General features: G+C 40.9%; 1 protein-coding gene across 5 annotated transcripts in view; it reads right to left on the reverse strand.

Annotated features, from left to right (window-relative positions):
- SEL1L (SEL1L adaptor subunit of SYVN1 ubiquitin ligase) overlaps positions 1-13,481 on the reverse strand; it is a 32,922-nt gene extending 19,441 nt beyond the window's left edge. For 2 of the 5 annotated variants that reach the window (XR_009418580.1, XM_059473562.1), the window contains exons 1-5: positions 13,318-13,481; positions 6,210-6,247; positions 5,636-5,858; positions 2,294-2,461; positions 1,600-1,705 (exon numbers count right to left, since the gene is read on the reverse strand). Coding sequence is in view for 4 of the 5 variants with exons in the window: in XM_059473562.1 (XP_059329545.1) it covers positions 1,600-1,705; positions 2,294-2,461; positions 5,636-5,858; positions 6,210-6,247; positions 13,318-13,411 (629 nt within the window). In the remaining variant the exon portion in view is untranslated. Of the gene's footprint in view, positions 1-1,599; positions 1,706-2,293; positions 2,462-5,635; positions 5,859-6,209; positions 6,248-7,525; positions 7,684-12,501; positions 12,577-13,317 lie in introns of those variants that run through there. The other 3 variants (XM_059473561.1, XM_059473563.1, XM_059473564.1) reach the window with 3 other exon arrangements.
- Positions 13,482-15,077: the final 1,596 nt, after the last annotated feature.

Here is a 15,077-nt window from a genome sequence, read left to right on the forward strand (position 1 = left end):
TTCCTCTGTTTTAGCCTTTATTTTCCAAAAATGCATCTACCTACAATCATTTGTTCTAGGTACAAATCATCAACATAAGCAACAACACATGATTTAGTTAATGGACAAGATGAATTTTAATGTTTGCTCTACTCCACAGGCAAAGCAGTATTTCCTCTCCTCTAAGACAAACAAGAAATGTAAGCTCAAATGATATTTTTGTAGCAACAATTTTTAGTTCTGTACTAGGTGTCCAGTAGAACCACTCCTGTAACAGTCTTGTGTATCACAGTAAAGAGAAGCAGCCTGAAAAAGACGATGTATTCTCTACAATCTGAGTACAAAACCACTCCAGTGAAAACACCAAGCCTTGGGCCCAAGAGAACAGAATATGTGATCAATTTTGTGCTGAAAAAGTCATGCTAACAAACAGGGGTTTTCTGGATACTCCTCTTTCTATTCCACTCTCAGAACTGGTAGCTCTTCCAAGTAATTTCACAGCAATTAAAAACCTCCTAACCTTACACAGGGTTACACAGCAGCAGCAAGCTGCTTCAGCTTAGCCTCAGGGACCCTTGAGAGCATTCCAAGATTTTCATTTACCTCTCCTCCTTTCAATTCTCAGGCATGTTCTTGTTCTTTAGGACAGACTGAGGCATACCTGGTTCCTCACAGAAGTTCATCTTCTAAGAAAGTGTAAGGTGCACAAGAGAACTAACACCTAATATTGTTTTAGAATTCTTACACTATTTTATACTAAAAAATATAACTCAGAATCCAACAGGTATTGCCTCTCTGTGTCTTTGCCAAGGTTCCTCACTTTCCCTGACAAAGTAGAAATACACTCCCTTATTTCCACAAATGAATCTAAAATAGTTATAGTCCTCACATATTAATAAGCAGAAGTCACCACTTACTGAGGAACTTGTCAACATGAATAGGAGGAAGATCTAAATTAACATAGCAACTCTAAATTACAGTGATAAGTCCACAGCTATTTAATCAGTAATTGGATGCCTTCAGAAAATGAAGTAGAATGAACAGAACACTAATTTCTAATTGTTTTATTTGTCTACAAGCATTACCCTCTTCTTTCTATGAAAATTAATTATTAGAATTATAATGATTTGTTAATTTTAAATTTAATACTATTTTTATGGTGACCAAAAGCATCAGAAAGCAGGAGAAAAAACAGAGCAGGACAAGAGATGCCAATTTTTTCCACTTCATCTTTGAAGCAGAATGAGAACCAGACTGCAAGAAGCATGTGAAAAGGGCAATTATCTCATAACACATTCTCAGTTTTTTTCCTGGCCAGTTGCCATGTATAAACTGGAGCTAGAGAACTGAATCATCACCTTGCATTAAGTCAATGTTTTGATGACACCCACTCTTCAGAAATTCATCTTACACAATTTTTACTGCATTCAAAGGAATGCAGGCATAATTTTTTTTCTAAATACCCTGAATTTACTGTCTATCTTCTATCACTGCATGGTTTGATGTTGAGTCCAGTAAAGCTCAAAATCCCAGGACATCTCATTCAAGTTCTTTTTCAGTTAGGCAAAAGTGACCAGCCATATCATCCTTCTCCTGTGGTGGCAGATGAGGTATACTTACACTTTCTTCTGAGCCTTTTTACTACTTTCATTAAGGATTTTCATTCCAATCTGATATACATCCTCAGCTTCTTGCATCTGCCTTCTCTTATTAGATTGCTCTTCAGCTAAAAAAAAAAATAAGTGCACATTAAGAGCTCAAATTATACCACTGAAGACTATCCTCTCAAAATTCCTTTTTATTCTAAGGGGTAAGTACAGCCAGAAACTTGCTTTTGAAGACAAACAAAGTGATTACAAAAGGCTGTCTAATGGATGTGTTTGATATATTAGCAGATGCTTTCTTCTTGTGTGATGTCTCATGCATAAGCTTGCTGATAAAATGTTCTTTTTATTCCTTGCTCAAAAGCAAGCTGTGCAGGTTGCTCCTTCAGAAGGACATTTCCTAGAGAAGGGTTGCCTTTGTGCAACAAATCAGGAAGTATAATGGGCAACACTGTCAAACCCCCATCCTCCTACAGCCTCAGAAACAGTTTTATAGATGCCTTCATTGCACAATTTCCAAATCAGGTCTGGGAACTGGCATTTTTTAAAACTTCTTCCATCATGAAAACTTTGCCTTTATAACTACTTGTTTATTATGGTATGAAGTGGCCAAAGACTTCTACATGCTGAAATCAAGAGCATTAAGAGGACTGGAAACACGAGCCTAAAAAAGCATTCCTTGAACAAGAACAAGCCAAAAGGTTGCTTACATTCACAGAAGCCCCACTTCTGATCTTTCTTGTAATCATAGGTTGTTGCACACCACAGCCTGCCATCTTCCCTCCCATCAGCAGTGCACTCTGCATATTCCTTCTCCATAAACAAAAATGGAAAGTGGCAAGGTTCACCATCTGCAGTGCCTCCAATAGCTGTCAAAACTGAAAATACACACCCAGCAATTACTCTCCCTTATTTCTAAATTTAAATCATATATTACAAACAGAAAAGTGCTCCTATGTTGGTTTTAGGCACAATCATGACACAACACCACACATGACAAAATGCTATATTGAAAGTACTGGAGTACCAGCAGGGAGTACACTTGAACACACAACTATATGAAAATATTTAAGTGAAATCACTATGATGTAGATGAAAGGATTCTCATCTCTATGAGTTTGGTAATTTTCTACTCTTGAAAATACTAAGATTGAAATCATTATTTCATTTTGCCAATATATTTAGTTGCATTCAAAACGGCTTTGAACAGCACAATTTATCATTTCTCTAAAACTTCAAATGTTACTGCACTAAAACTTCAAATGTTACTGATTCCAGTACCACAATATTTTAAAATAAAATCAATCTTCTATGAAGACTAAGAATTCTCTCTCTAGGTTTTGAAGATGGAATTATTTCAGTTAGACTTTTATAAAGCTTTCCTCTTTCACTAAGCTAATTCCAACAGTTGGGTTCAGCTTAATTTGAAAACATTTGCAAAATCATGCAATTGACAATGTCAATTATAGAGTTTTTTCAAATTAACTCTAATTTTTGTAGTTACAGAGAAAATTAGTTCTTTGAGGGTTTATAATTGAAAGATCTAAAGACTATACTAATTCAAATATTTCATGTTGATTTTTTGTAGCAAAAGAAAGTCTTCAGGTATAGCTGGACCTGTTCAAACTGCTCTTCCTAACTTGACACAGGTTCTACCACATCACTCCAAGTTAATTACATCAGAAGAGAGAAACTGTTATTTTCAGTAACTGTACTCAAAAAATCATGTGTTAATATGCAACTAGCCCAGAATAATTTCAGACATTTGTTCCCTACAAAGTAATATACAAGCTCCTGCTAAGGGCTCATGTAACTACAACTTATGAGACCTCTCACCACTGTCATTTGAACAAGCTCCAAGTCCAGGAGCACTCCTTGAGAACTCTTGGTTTTATTTGTACTGTTTTGTACCTTGTCTCCTGTGTGGAAAGCAGTTTTACAGAGGCTCTGCATGAGATGTAGCTGCATACTACAGTTATGAAATTACTCCACGCCAATGCTCCCCTCTTTGCATTTTTTTTTAATTCTAAATTCAACCATAATGCTGTTTTTGTTCCCAAATAATAATAGAGACTAATCCCAAGAGCAACACAGCAATGCAATCACAGGTTAATGTTCACAACAGTTATTTATGTGCTTAGACATTGATAAATACTAAGTGAGGCAAACAGTTTACCCAGAGGATAAATTAGTTTTTGTCAATCCAAATGCTCCAGAAGCAATTTTCCTCTTTACTATCTCTGAATAAAATACATGGTATTTAATTATATTTATCCTAATTTACATATGTCTTGTTTCATACTTTAAGCTGCAGGAAACCAATTATAGATTACTTATAAGTACTGGCAATATTACTGTAAGATTCTTCCAAATAAGGAAAGTAAGTGCAATAGGAATTGCCAGCTCTTTATAAACTTGTGAGCAATTTTCAGCAACAACTGTTAGTATGGAACTTGGGTGTTATAAAACCCTAAAACACAAAATAGCAATAACTAAAGAAAAATAATTTTCTTTACACACGATCTCATCACTCATCAGAAGAGAGCAAGATAGCCTTCTTAGAAACTTCAAACCTTTACTAGTACTAATTCTAAATAAGTGATTTTTTTGTTCTATATCCTATAAAACATATATGGAACTTTTCAGGATATACTTTTGTTCCATGCAATGTTGTGACCACAGAAAAAAGCTAAACTGTTTTTAGAAAAGCTTTGATGTCCCTTAATGCAGTCCTGTCACCAGTAGCTCATCTGGAGGTGTAACATCTGTACCTCAGATAGATGCTCAGTTAAAGCGTTTGTAAAGTTGTCCTTTAGCACTCCTCTCTCCTAACAGAAAACATATACTTTTCTTTTAGAATTCCTTTTTTAAATGCAAATTCCTCAATTCACACTGCTTATTTAATTCCTAACAAGTTCCAAGAACTGTGCAAGACTTAAACTTATGGTTGTTGAAAGTCACTTGTAGTATGTTTGATAGGTAGTTAAAAACCTTCGTTCTGAGGAGCCAGTCAGTTGGATATATTTTTGTATGAGACTAAAAGTATCTTAAAGTTCACTTTTGAAATAGACTGCACTGACTAAAGCTGGTGCTTAGCTCACTGTTTTGTGGCAGAAAGATATTTAGTGGATTTTACATACTTTTTTTCCTGTTCAACACAGCATCAAACAACACAGCAATGGTTAAGCCTATTACTGAGTTTCCACAAACTGATATTAGTTCTGCTCTAATAAGGAAACAGCTTAGAAAACACTCAGTCATTACATGATAGAGCTCATTTCATAGCTTCTGCTTTGACATTTCAATAGGAGTTGAGAAGATAAGTATCATTAGTACAACACAACTGTATTTTTCAGTAATGTTGAAGATTTACTTTTTATGGACAAGTAAAAAGGAAAAGTCTGCCGCATAGGTTAAGGTACTCAACTGTGCCATCTTGTTATAATCAACTACCAAATGCAAATAAAAAAATCATAAAATTATGTAATAAAAGTCATATTAGAATTTCCTGGAAATTTTAGCCCAATACAATACCTATATTTAAAAACTTCCTGAAGTTAACATGCAGGTCAGATGCTGCCCTAAGGCTCTCAATGCTGTTCCAGGAAGCTTGTCTTTACATTACTATTTGTTCCTTTTCTGTCAACTGACTCACCAGGCAAACAGCCATGGGACTGAAAAAGACTGATGCAAATTCCTCTTTGTATTGCTGGTGTACATACAGAGCACAGAATCTGTAATTGACTTCTATTTGAAGAAATCAGGGCCTTCTCTATTTGATAGTTAAAGCTTTCCAGCAAGACAGAAACAGTAAGAAGAACAGAAAATTCTTTCAAATGCATCTGAAAATAACTATTCATTTCAATTACAGTACCTTTCAAACATTTTGATGCTATTTCTAATGCAAAAGGTAGCAATTACCACTCCATTGCAGAAAGGTTAAGACACTTGTTATTTCATATGTTCAAAATTACTGTTTATGTTCACCCACATGCTGGAGTTACTCAGACTCATCTATGCTGCCACTTGTTCAAAAGTCAGTGAGCAGTTACCTGGACTCTGTACTTCTGCTTCCTCCAAATCCTTATTTAATAGATTTGACATTTCTAGAGAGTTCAACTCTTCCAGTGAATTCTCTTTTTCCTCTTCTTGACTGTGAAAGCTCTCTTCATTCTCTGATTGAGAGTCTGATTTCCCAGATTCAAGGAAGATCTGACCTGCGACCACTCGAGTTCCTGTGGAATGATCCTTGACCTGGTCCTCCGCAGACAAAGTCTGAAGGAAAGCAGCCACATCATTCAGAAGATTAGAGAGAAGCAGCAGCTGGCTTAAAATACATTTAAAAACTTCTTAAAAGATACAGTTAATTAATTAAACAGTCAAACCAAAACTAAGCTGAGCTACCTCTATCAGCTCTCATTGCCTGTAGCCCTTTCAGGTCTTTAAAAAAAAAAAAAGTTTCCAACTTGTAACCCAGTATTAATTTCTCTGATGCACAGAAAAATTAATGAGACAGCAAGAACTACAGAAAAACTTAAAATCTAAAATCAAATTATTGTTCTGAATTTCAGACCTTTGCTCTTACTCCACAGGTAAATCAGAATGACTAGAAACTTATCTCCTCACCTTTGACTCCAGTGATTCATCTTGATTTCCTTCTTCATCTAGAAGAGACATTATAAGTCAGTAAAATGCTTTTCCATGAGTAACTACCTCAAAAATAAAAGCTTTATTTACAATGCTGTACCATAGTTCTGAAATATTCTAGTGTACTAAGTTGACTAATACACTTCAGAAAAGCCTTATAACTGTGACAAGGAGGAATCAAATGTTTCAGAAGTGATTCTCTTCCTTAAATTATGCCAACACAACAGTGTGTTCCATAGTGAAAAAAGTGTGGTTTTTCTAAACCCAAGTCATAGTCTGAATGGCTCAAGTCCAAGTAAACTACTTAAAAAGGTGCTCATCAAGTGAAAAAGGACTGTGGAACATAAGGGGTTTAGTCACCAAATCAGCCTTAGCACCAACAGCTCCAGTAGTGACCAGAAAGTTGTGTTCATACCCCCATGCTTATAATTAAACATTGTCCTTTTTAGAATCCCAATTCATTCTGCCTGACCAGCATATTCAAACTTTTATACAGAGGTTTCTCTTCAAAACTGTGTGGAATTAGTTTGTCTTTAAGATACTCTTCAAGAAATGCAAGTCTTGTTTAAACTGTCATCTCTCTTGTCTAAAAGCTATATGATATTTGATTAGAAGACTGGAAGGGGAAGAAATGATAAACAAGAAAGGCTATTAGGCAGACATTAAAGGAATACATGCAAAAAGGTGAAGATAATTAGAAAAGCTTATTTATGACAGCTTTATCATTGTTTTCCTGATTTTTTTTCTGCAGCAATTGGTTCTGTTCCATTAACTAAAATGGACTTCAAACAACTTGGTCTGTGCTACCATTTTGATGGGAATAAAATTAACATCACTGAGATGTGACTGTTCAGAGTCATCAGTATCTGATACCACCTCATTTCAGCAAACAGACCTCCCTACATTTGAAACAAGATGCCACAGGCCTCCCTCTCTCTGGTACCCAACTCACATTAAAATAAAAGCTCAAAACAAAGAGACCACTTAGCAAAGCTGCCACTAACTCCTCCTAGGCTTAGAAATCCTCCTTTTTGAGGCTCTGGGGTGCACAATGCCCTGTAGCAGTGGCACAGCAAAGATGAGCTGGAGACCTGCACTGTGACTGGAAAAGGTGTCTAAACTGATAGACACGAATGCCCCGTACATGAGATACATTCAGTATGTGACAGTTAGCCATGAAAGGCTACCTGCACAAACACTTCCAACAGTTTACAGAACTCTGCTGACTCCTGCAAGCACTTAGCAGCAAACAGAACTTGCACAATTTTCATTCTCATGCAAGTAAAGTGACTTACCAGAGATAAACCATCTCTGAAGCAACAAATTCCAAACATGACAGGTCATCAGGTCATGTTTCAAAGCCTACTACTATAACCTTTGCAATGAAAGGGTTAATCTTGGAAATTGCTTTCTGGAATCTGGATTCCATATTGTTACTAGAAGTACAACTTTTGGTTCGGACAAGTGAAAAGATGAGGGAGAATTCAACTTTAGGCAGCAACAGCTTAACAGAAATTAAGAAAAAATGTGAAGACTTGTAAATGAAGCTGCAAAACTATGGTGATGAGATGAGTACAACTGAGACATATAAATAACAGCCTGTTGAGGATGGTGAAGAGGATGTAAAGCTCAAAGAGTTTGACTGCCAGCAGTCATGGAATTAAAAAGGATCTAGAACAGCTGATGTGGGCAAGCAGCTGTACTCTACAGGTCTGAAAATGAAAATGTGTAGAACACTTCAGAAAAACTTGGGGAGACAGCAGAGCACTCCAGATGAAACACACCCTGCAAGGAGAAATCAAGACAGCATAAGAACAAACACCAATTTGGAAAAAAAAAACCACTATGAGGCATAAGGACAAACAAGGCTAGCTGCATTTTTGGTAGAGACCTCAGGGCTTAGCAGCTTGAGGAACCAAACAGATAAGGGTGATTGTGATAAATCATAAGTAGCTCTGCCACTGAACTTTGACACTCCAGATCATGATATGACAATTGGTCTTTAAATTCAGTAAAAGTACACATACATTTAGGATACTTGGTGGTGTTTCTATTTTGAAATTATGAATGAAGTTGTCATTTACCATGTTTCCCACATACTACATTCTATTATCCTAAGTAACTTTGATCTAGACCAAAGGCTACCTACAAACTTCAGAGCTTGTCAAGATATCCAGACGTGCTTCTGGAGAGTAGGAAAACTAAGGGTAACCTACCCAGTAGCCTGTGTGCTCCTTATAATATATACAAAGCACTTATAAAGTACCTGTTATTGCAGTAGGTAATACATTTGGGTTTTTTTGAACAGCTATACAGCTAGATTGATTGTTTTTGTCTGTACTAAGCCAGCCTATACGCCTGACAGCACTAGAGCTTTCTAACATTTCAGAAAAGGCTTCACTAACTGATTTCAATCTGCAGTGGTAGGTTTACTTTATGTCAAAAGACGACACAAAAATAAATATTAATATGTTATATTGTCTATGCACACATATAAAAGAACAATTTTATTGTAGCTTCATATGCAAAAGGTTTACTAAACTGAAAGTCAAGAGACACCTAAGCAACATCAGCTAGAGCTCAGTAAGTGTTTGCTCTTTCTTCTTTGAAAGTAAATAAACCTATTTCCATTCTATTGCATCATTTAAATTTTCTCTGAAGAAACCAGCTTTGTTACTGAGAAGTTGTGGTTGAACGATTGTTTTCACACAGTGGTTCCAAAAGGCACTTAAGCAAAACCAAAATATTAATTTTTTCTTAGCTTTGAGACTTTTTCTAAGGTAGGCAGATGAGGTTGCAGAGATAATGAAGAGTATGACTAAAGGAGGGATCACTTACAGCCTTGTTGTTTCACAGAAGTGCTGACTAACACACAACCACTTACAGAAGTGTGTTTACTCCTATGAAACTGTTCAAACTATTCTGAAAGTGTTAATGAAAGGTCCATGAAAGGTCACAGCTGGGCCTAAGAACAGTTTATTAGTCAAGGCTGAGCTATTGAACAAAGTCACAGATGTTATGTTTATGCACCTGTTTCAGAGATTAAAGCTGATAGTTTAGCTTGTTTTTCCACCCTTCAATTAATAAAAGTAACTAAGTTTTTTTTTTTTATTATTATCATTTGGATCTGTTACCAAGGCTGTCTAATTCCATAAACCTCCTCTAAAAAGGCCAAGTGGAAATTAATCTCACAATTTGTAAAACAAGTTCGGGAGTAAAATAATCTATTAAAAGGAACAGGTAGGCAAAAATACCTGCGGGTCAAGTGTGCAGCTGACAATGTTGTACAGAATGCTTCCCTTATAAACAGTGATGAGCTGTAGACATTGCTGGGTGCTCTCACACTCAGCTAGGACTTTAAAGCACTTCACTGAACCAAAATCTTTTTTCAACCATCCACCAGCTCATATATAACTAAAATCAGCTTTAAGAAGTATTAATTTTTCCTCAGTTAGAAAGGCCAGTGTTCAAGCATGCTATGTAAATATAGGAAAAGTGCTCTGGCAGCCTATGCTGAAGAAAAAGATCCTACCATACGCTGGATAAAGCTCCTACCATTTTGTGGGAATTACTGCTTTCAAGAGAGCACTAAGGGGAGAAGGGCAGAAACCAGCAGAGCTATGCAGTGTTACTCAGCAATAACGTCATTAGCTTCAGGGAGTGCAACAGTTCCAAAGTTTTGCTGTGCTAGCAGAACAGATAACGGACATCCCACAAACCTAAAGGGCTGCTAGTACCAGACAAGAAACACCACTAATTTCAATGTTAAACCGGTCACCCACACTCAGGAAGCAGCCAACAATTCAGTAATGAAGCAGTCTCCCCCAGCTCTGAGCAATCCCTAACTGATTACCGCTGTCAGTTTCCCTCTAGCTTTTGCCGAGCTCTTCAAGCCTCAAACACCGTGACAACAAAGCAACCAGTGGGCTTCTGCTGAGAGCAGGGATCTCCCCAGTGGTGTGCTCACCTCAGGGAGTATGCCAGCCAACCCACCCGGGCTGCAGGACTAACATACCTTTCAGACTGTTCATACATAAAACTTCTCATACAGCCGTCATTCCACCTTTATTTCATTCTTCTCCCATCTGTGTTTTTGTGCCTGTCTTCTGAGGCACACAGCATGTTAGGACAAGAGTATATGAATGTTTAACTTACAAAAAAATACCTGTAAAATGCATGCTCAAAAATCTTTCTCTGGAGAGAGGGGTGCATGAACAGAAATGGTTTGGCAGTGACTGCTTTAGAGCACCCCTGAGAGATTTTCTGTAGCATTTCTGGCAATTTCTTTCAATGTTGTTTTTGTGCAAGTGACTAGATAGACATTGAAAGAGAAAGCAAATCCTGTTTATCCAGTTCTTGCAGGAAAGAAGGAAATCTAAAGGAAAAAATTACCTCAAACTGCTTCTCATCAATTTTTTCGACTGATATATTCAGCACAGAAACAGACTCAATAGCATAGATGCTATTCCCATTAAAACGTGCAGCGAGTTAAGTAAAATCCTTAAGTGGCACCTATTCAGCAAGAATAGTTCCAAAGTATCCTTGGCAGCAAGTAAATTGTTCCCAGTCACAATCTGTGCAACATATTCATTTTAGTTCAACTACAAGATTGAGATATAGGTCAGCCCTCACCCTGAATAAAAATCTTTTTTCCAGTGTCCTTGCAATTGCTGGTTAACTGGTTACAGAGCTTACTCTCCAGGAGTTCCTCAGTAGGAACTGAGATTCCCAACCAGGCAACAAAGCAAAGAGTTTAGGGAATATTTTTCTATCAGGTAAGTAAAAATAGAAAGGTGAGGGAAAACCACTGAGCTCTGTGTTATGGAAGAACAGGTACTGAAGCTCCCTACAGGTATATGAGTGCACTCTTTTGTCCCACCAGTCAATGGGACAGCATAAAAACATCTGCCTATTGCTGAAGTTAGCCACGGAACACGTAGGAGTCAGAGGAAGCACCACTTCCTCTCCTCAGGCAGAATGAGAACATTTTTACCCCTTAGTGAACAAGAGGAAATAATCCCACTAATCAAATAACATCAGCAATCACAAAAAAGAGGATTTTTTCAATGTCCTTAATGAGTGATCAGCAGGGGAAGGCCATCACTCCTGCAGTGACCAGAAGACAGCCAGTTTCATCTGGAGAACACACACATGCTTAACATTTTTTAGCTACTTTTGCCAGTGCTTCTTAACGTCTTTCCTCAGTCCCCATTTTAAATGCCTTCATAATCTGCAGCAATATCATGTTTAAAAAAATACAGTGCCCCTTCCCTTAGGCTTGAATTTTCTTGCATTCAACTCAAGTTCTCAATAAATTGATTTAAATGAAGTTTATTACAATAGAGTTATATTTAAAATACGCAAGTTAAATTTAAAATATTCACTACTAAAAAAAAAGTCCTCATTAAAAACTCTTCCTAAAGTTAGGAAATGCCATAGTCAGACCAATTTTACTCATTCTTCTTAAAATTCCTCCCATCATACATCCCAGATGACTCTTTGCAGACCAGGCATTAGAAACAATTAAACATTCAAGGAAGCATTTAATACACAGTCCCAAGACTTATACCAGTCTCAAAGACAAAGTCACACTGCTACTCTGGGAAATCAAAGCATGAAATGAGGACAACTTTCAGCACGATTCTTGTCAAAAACTGGGCAAGAAATGTATTCCTCTCACAGCTTTCTGCCAAATTACGGACTCCCAACATCCTATCCTAATTAACTGTGGACATCAGTAAACAGTCTGACATCACAGTAGCAATTTTAGTTTGTAAACAGCTCTTAACCCTACATCTGCGTACTGTGCTTTCTATGGCTTATTAAGTGTATTAGTTCAACTGAATCTAAATATTTTGCTTATACAAGCTGAATTAAACCATCAGAACTTCACGCCCACCAAACAACTTTGTGACAGTGGACTAACAGTCAAGGGAGGAGAGCTGCATGGAAGTACAGCCACTGATGGACACTTGACTAGCCCTTATCACCTAACTTCCACGTACTCAACAGATGGTTCATCTGACACTCACAGCCCCATCTCACTTTAGGTTTTTTCGTCATATACATTATAAATGAGAGCATATAGTTCAAAATTTTGGCTGCATCTCTCTGGTTTCACAGAACTTGTGTGAATTCTTTCCATAACTTCAAAAGTGCCCTGCTGGCTTTAAGAGCGACCTACAAAGCTCATATAATACACTAATATTACTTTAAAGTTCAACTTCCTACTGCACACGTGTGAAAATGAACCCAAAAGTACTGAACTTACCTCTAGCGAAAAGGTTAAGTTACTCTCCTGAAACAGTGTAAAAGCAAATCCCCAGCAGCACCGCATACGGCTGTCGCTAAGGTAGTGGCTTCTGGCTTTATAAATAAATGCACTGCACATCCCCCCGCCAGCCCATGGTGGAAAGCAGGGTGTGGGAGGTAGAAACCCCAGGAAAGGAAGTAGATGACAACACATGAGAATCAGACAAAAGACAAAACCCGAGCTGCATAACAACAAAACAGGGACGGGAAAAAAATATTATGGGGACATAAAACAGGACGCATAAATGTTTTCTACGTATCGAGGCGAGAAAACCGTTCTAATAAGGGTGAAATCAGCACTACCAGCGCCTCAGGGAGAAAATGCGTTCTAGGGAGAAAAAACGCCTCATTTCGGTCCTAAGCAGTACAAGCACTACGAAGTGGGCTCCCAACGAGCTGCTAAAAGGCAGGCAGCGCACTGAGCAATGCGTCCACCCCTACCAGGCCTACGGAGCAGCGCCGGTGAGGCCGAGCCCGAGCCCGCCCGGTCCCGCCACCCGCGGCCCCGCAGGTGACAGGAGCGCCGCTCCCCCCGCTCGGCTCCGCTCCGCCGCCTCAGCGCCCCGGCGAGGTCGGCGCTGCCCCCACGCACCCCAAAGCCCCGGCGAGGGCACCGGGTCACCTCCCCCGCTGCCGCCGCCCCCGCGCCCCGCTGCAGGCGTCAGGACCCGCACAGACACCTCTGCGCCCCCGTCCCCCGCCGCAGGCCCGGGGGGCAATGCCGCCGCAGCGCTCGGGCCCAGGGGGGCGTAGGGAGGCGGGCCGCGGTACTCACCGGCCGCGGGAAGCGCTCCGACCGCGGGCAGCGCTCCGGCAGACAGCGCGGCCAGGCACAGCAGCAGGGCCACCCAGCGCGCCCGCCGCCCCATCCCGCTGGGCTCTGAGGGGCCGCGCCGAGCGCCCCCGACTCCGGCTCTCTCGCCCCGCCCAGCGCGCCGCCGCCACCAATCAGCGGCCGCGCTGAAGGCCGACTACGGGCCGCTGGCAGCAGCACACGCAACCCCGGGGAACGGCCGGCTCTACATGGCCCGCTCCGATTGGCTCGGCGGGGGCCCGGCTCACCCGCCACGCCCTCCCGTTAGCAAATAGCGCCGCACGTGTCTCCGCGAGGGCCGTTGCGCCAGCGGTTCCTTCCGAAACGGCGCCTTCCATTGGCTCGTGCGCCGTTCCTACAGCACCCACAGTTCCTTGCGAGGGCCGCGGCGCCGCCTGGGAGCGTCTGCGCCCGGGGCCCGCGGCGGGGCAGGGACTACGTCACCCACAACTCCCCGCGCCGACCGGCGCAGGGCACGAGCGCGGCGTCGCTGCCCTGAACCCTGCCCATTCCAGAACGCAGAATTCCGGGGTGTGGGGTACGCCTCGTTCTCTAGGAGTATGGAAACACCAGTAAATTGCCTTCCTAAACCAGTGTAGATGGAGTATGTGAAACATAAAGAGTTTTAGTGCAGCTGTGGGACGCAAGTGTTCGCTTCTCATAGGGATTGCATCTCTCTGTGGGCCAAAAAAAGCAAACGAACGAGGGAACTAGGAACCCAGTCTTTAATGGAGTGAAGTATGGCTGGGTGGTAAATGTCACCGCGTCACAGGACTGACCTGTCACACAGTAAATGTCACCGCGTCACCGGACTGTCCTGTCACACAGTGCTGTGCTGAATTATAAAGTGCGTTTTTCCCACTCTGTCTCAGTAGTGTCAAGCCGCCTCAGCCTTACAGCGCTGCACTTGGGAGCTCTGCAGGGAGAGTGGCCGCCAGCCGCTGTTTATCCCATGGCACACAGTGGCAGCAGCTGTGGCGAGTGCAGTCCCACCCTGCGCTGGCTGAGGGATTCTCTGCCTGCCACAGCAGGGTCCGCAGGCAACGGAACGCCTGCAGACAGGAGGTGTCTAGAGAGCGTGTAAGCGCCTTGGATAGAGCTAAGGAGTGGTTGTGTTTCTAAGTAGCAGAATACTGAAATACCAGTCACTTTTTTTCTAGCTGCAGTACAGCGCACACGGCTAAAGAGTTCGGCAGAACGAAGCCGCACAGGTGTGGGAGTGCCATTTTGAAATGGGTCTGAAGGGGTTTCAGCAGGGCGCTTGTCTGTGCTCAGACCGGCCCCAAGTTTGACATGTGGAGGAGTTTGTGGAGGACTGTCTCCCATGTGACGGAGCCCATGCTGTAGCTGCAGTCGTGTGAAGGGTCCTTCCCGTGAGGAGCAAGGAACAGCAGAAAGTGATGAATTCACTGTAACCCCCTTTCCCTGTCCCGCTGCACCACTAGGAGGCAGAGGTAGAGAATTTGTGAATAAAGCCCGGGAAGAAGAATGGCATGGGGGAAAACATGTCCTTAAGATTTGGTTTTACTTCACATTTCCTTACTCTGATTAGATTCATAATTAATTTTCCCAAGTCAAGTCTGTTTTGCTCAGACAGTCTAACAGTAATCAGTGAGTGATCTCTCTGTGTCCTCATCTTGACCCTCAGCCCTTTCCTTATATTTTCTCTCCTCTGTCCAGCTGAGGACAGGAGTGATAGAGTGGCTTTGGTGGTCACCTGG

The sequence above is a fragment of the Ammospiza nelsoni genome, chromosome 6 (assembly GCF_027579445.1).
Source record: "Ammospiza nelsoni isolate bAmmNel1 chromosome 6, bAmmNel1.pri, whole genome shotgun sequence".
NCBI lineage: Eukaryota > Metazoa > Chordata > Aves > Passeriformes > Passerellidae > Ammospiza > Ammospiza nelsoni.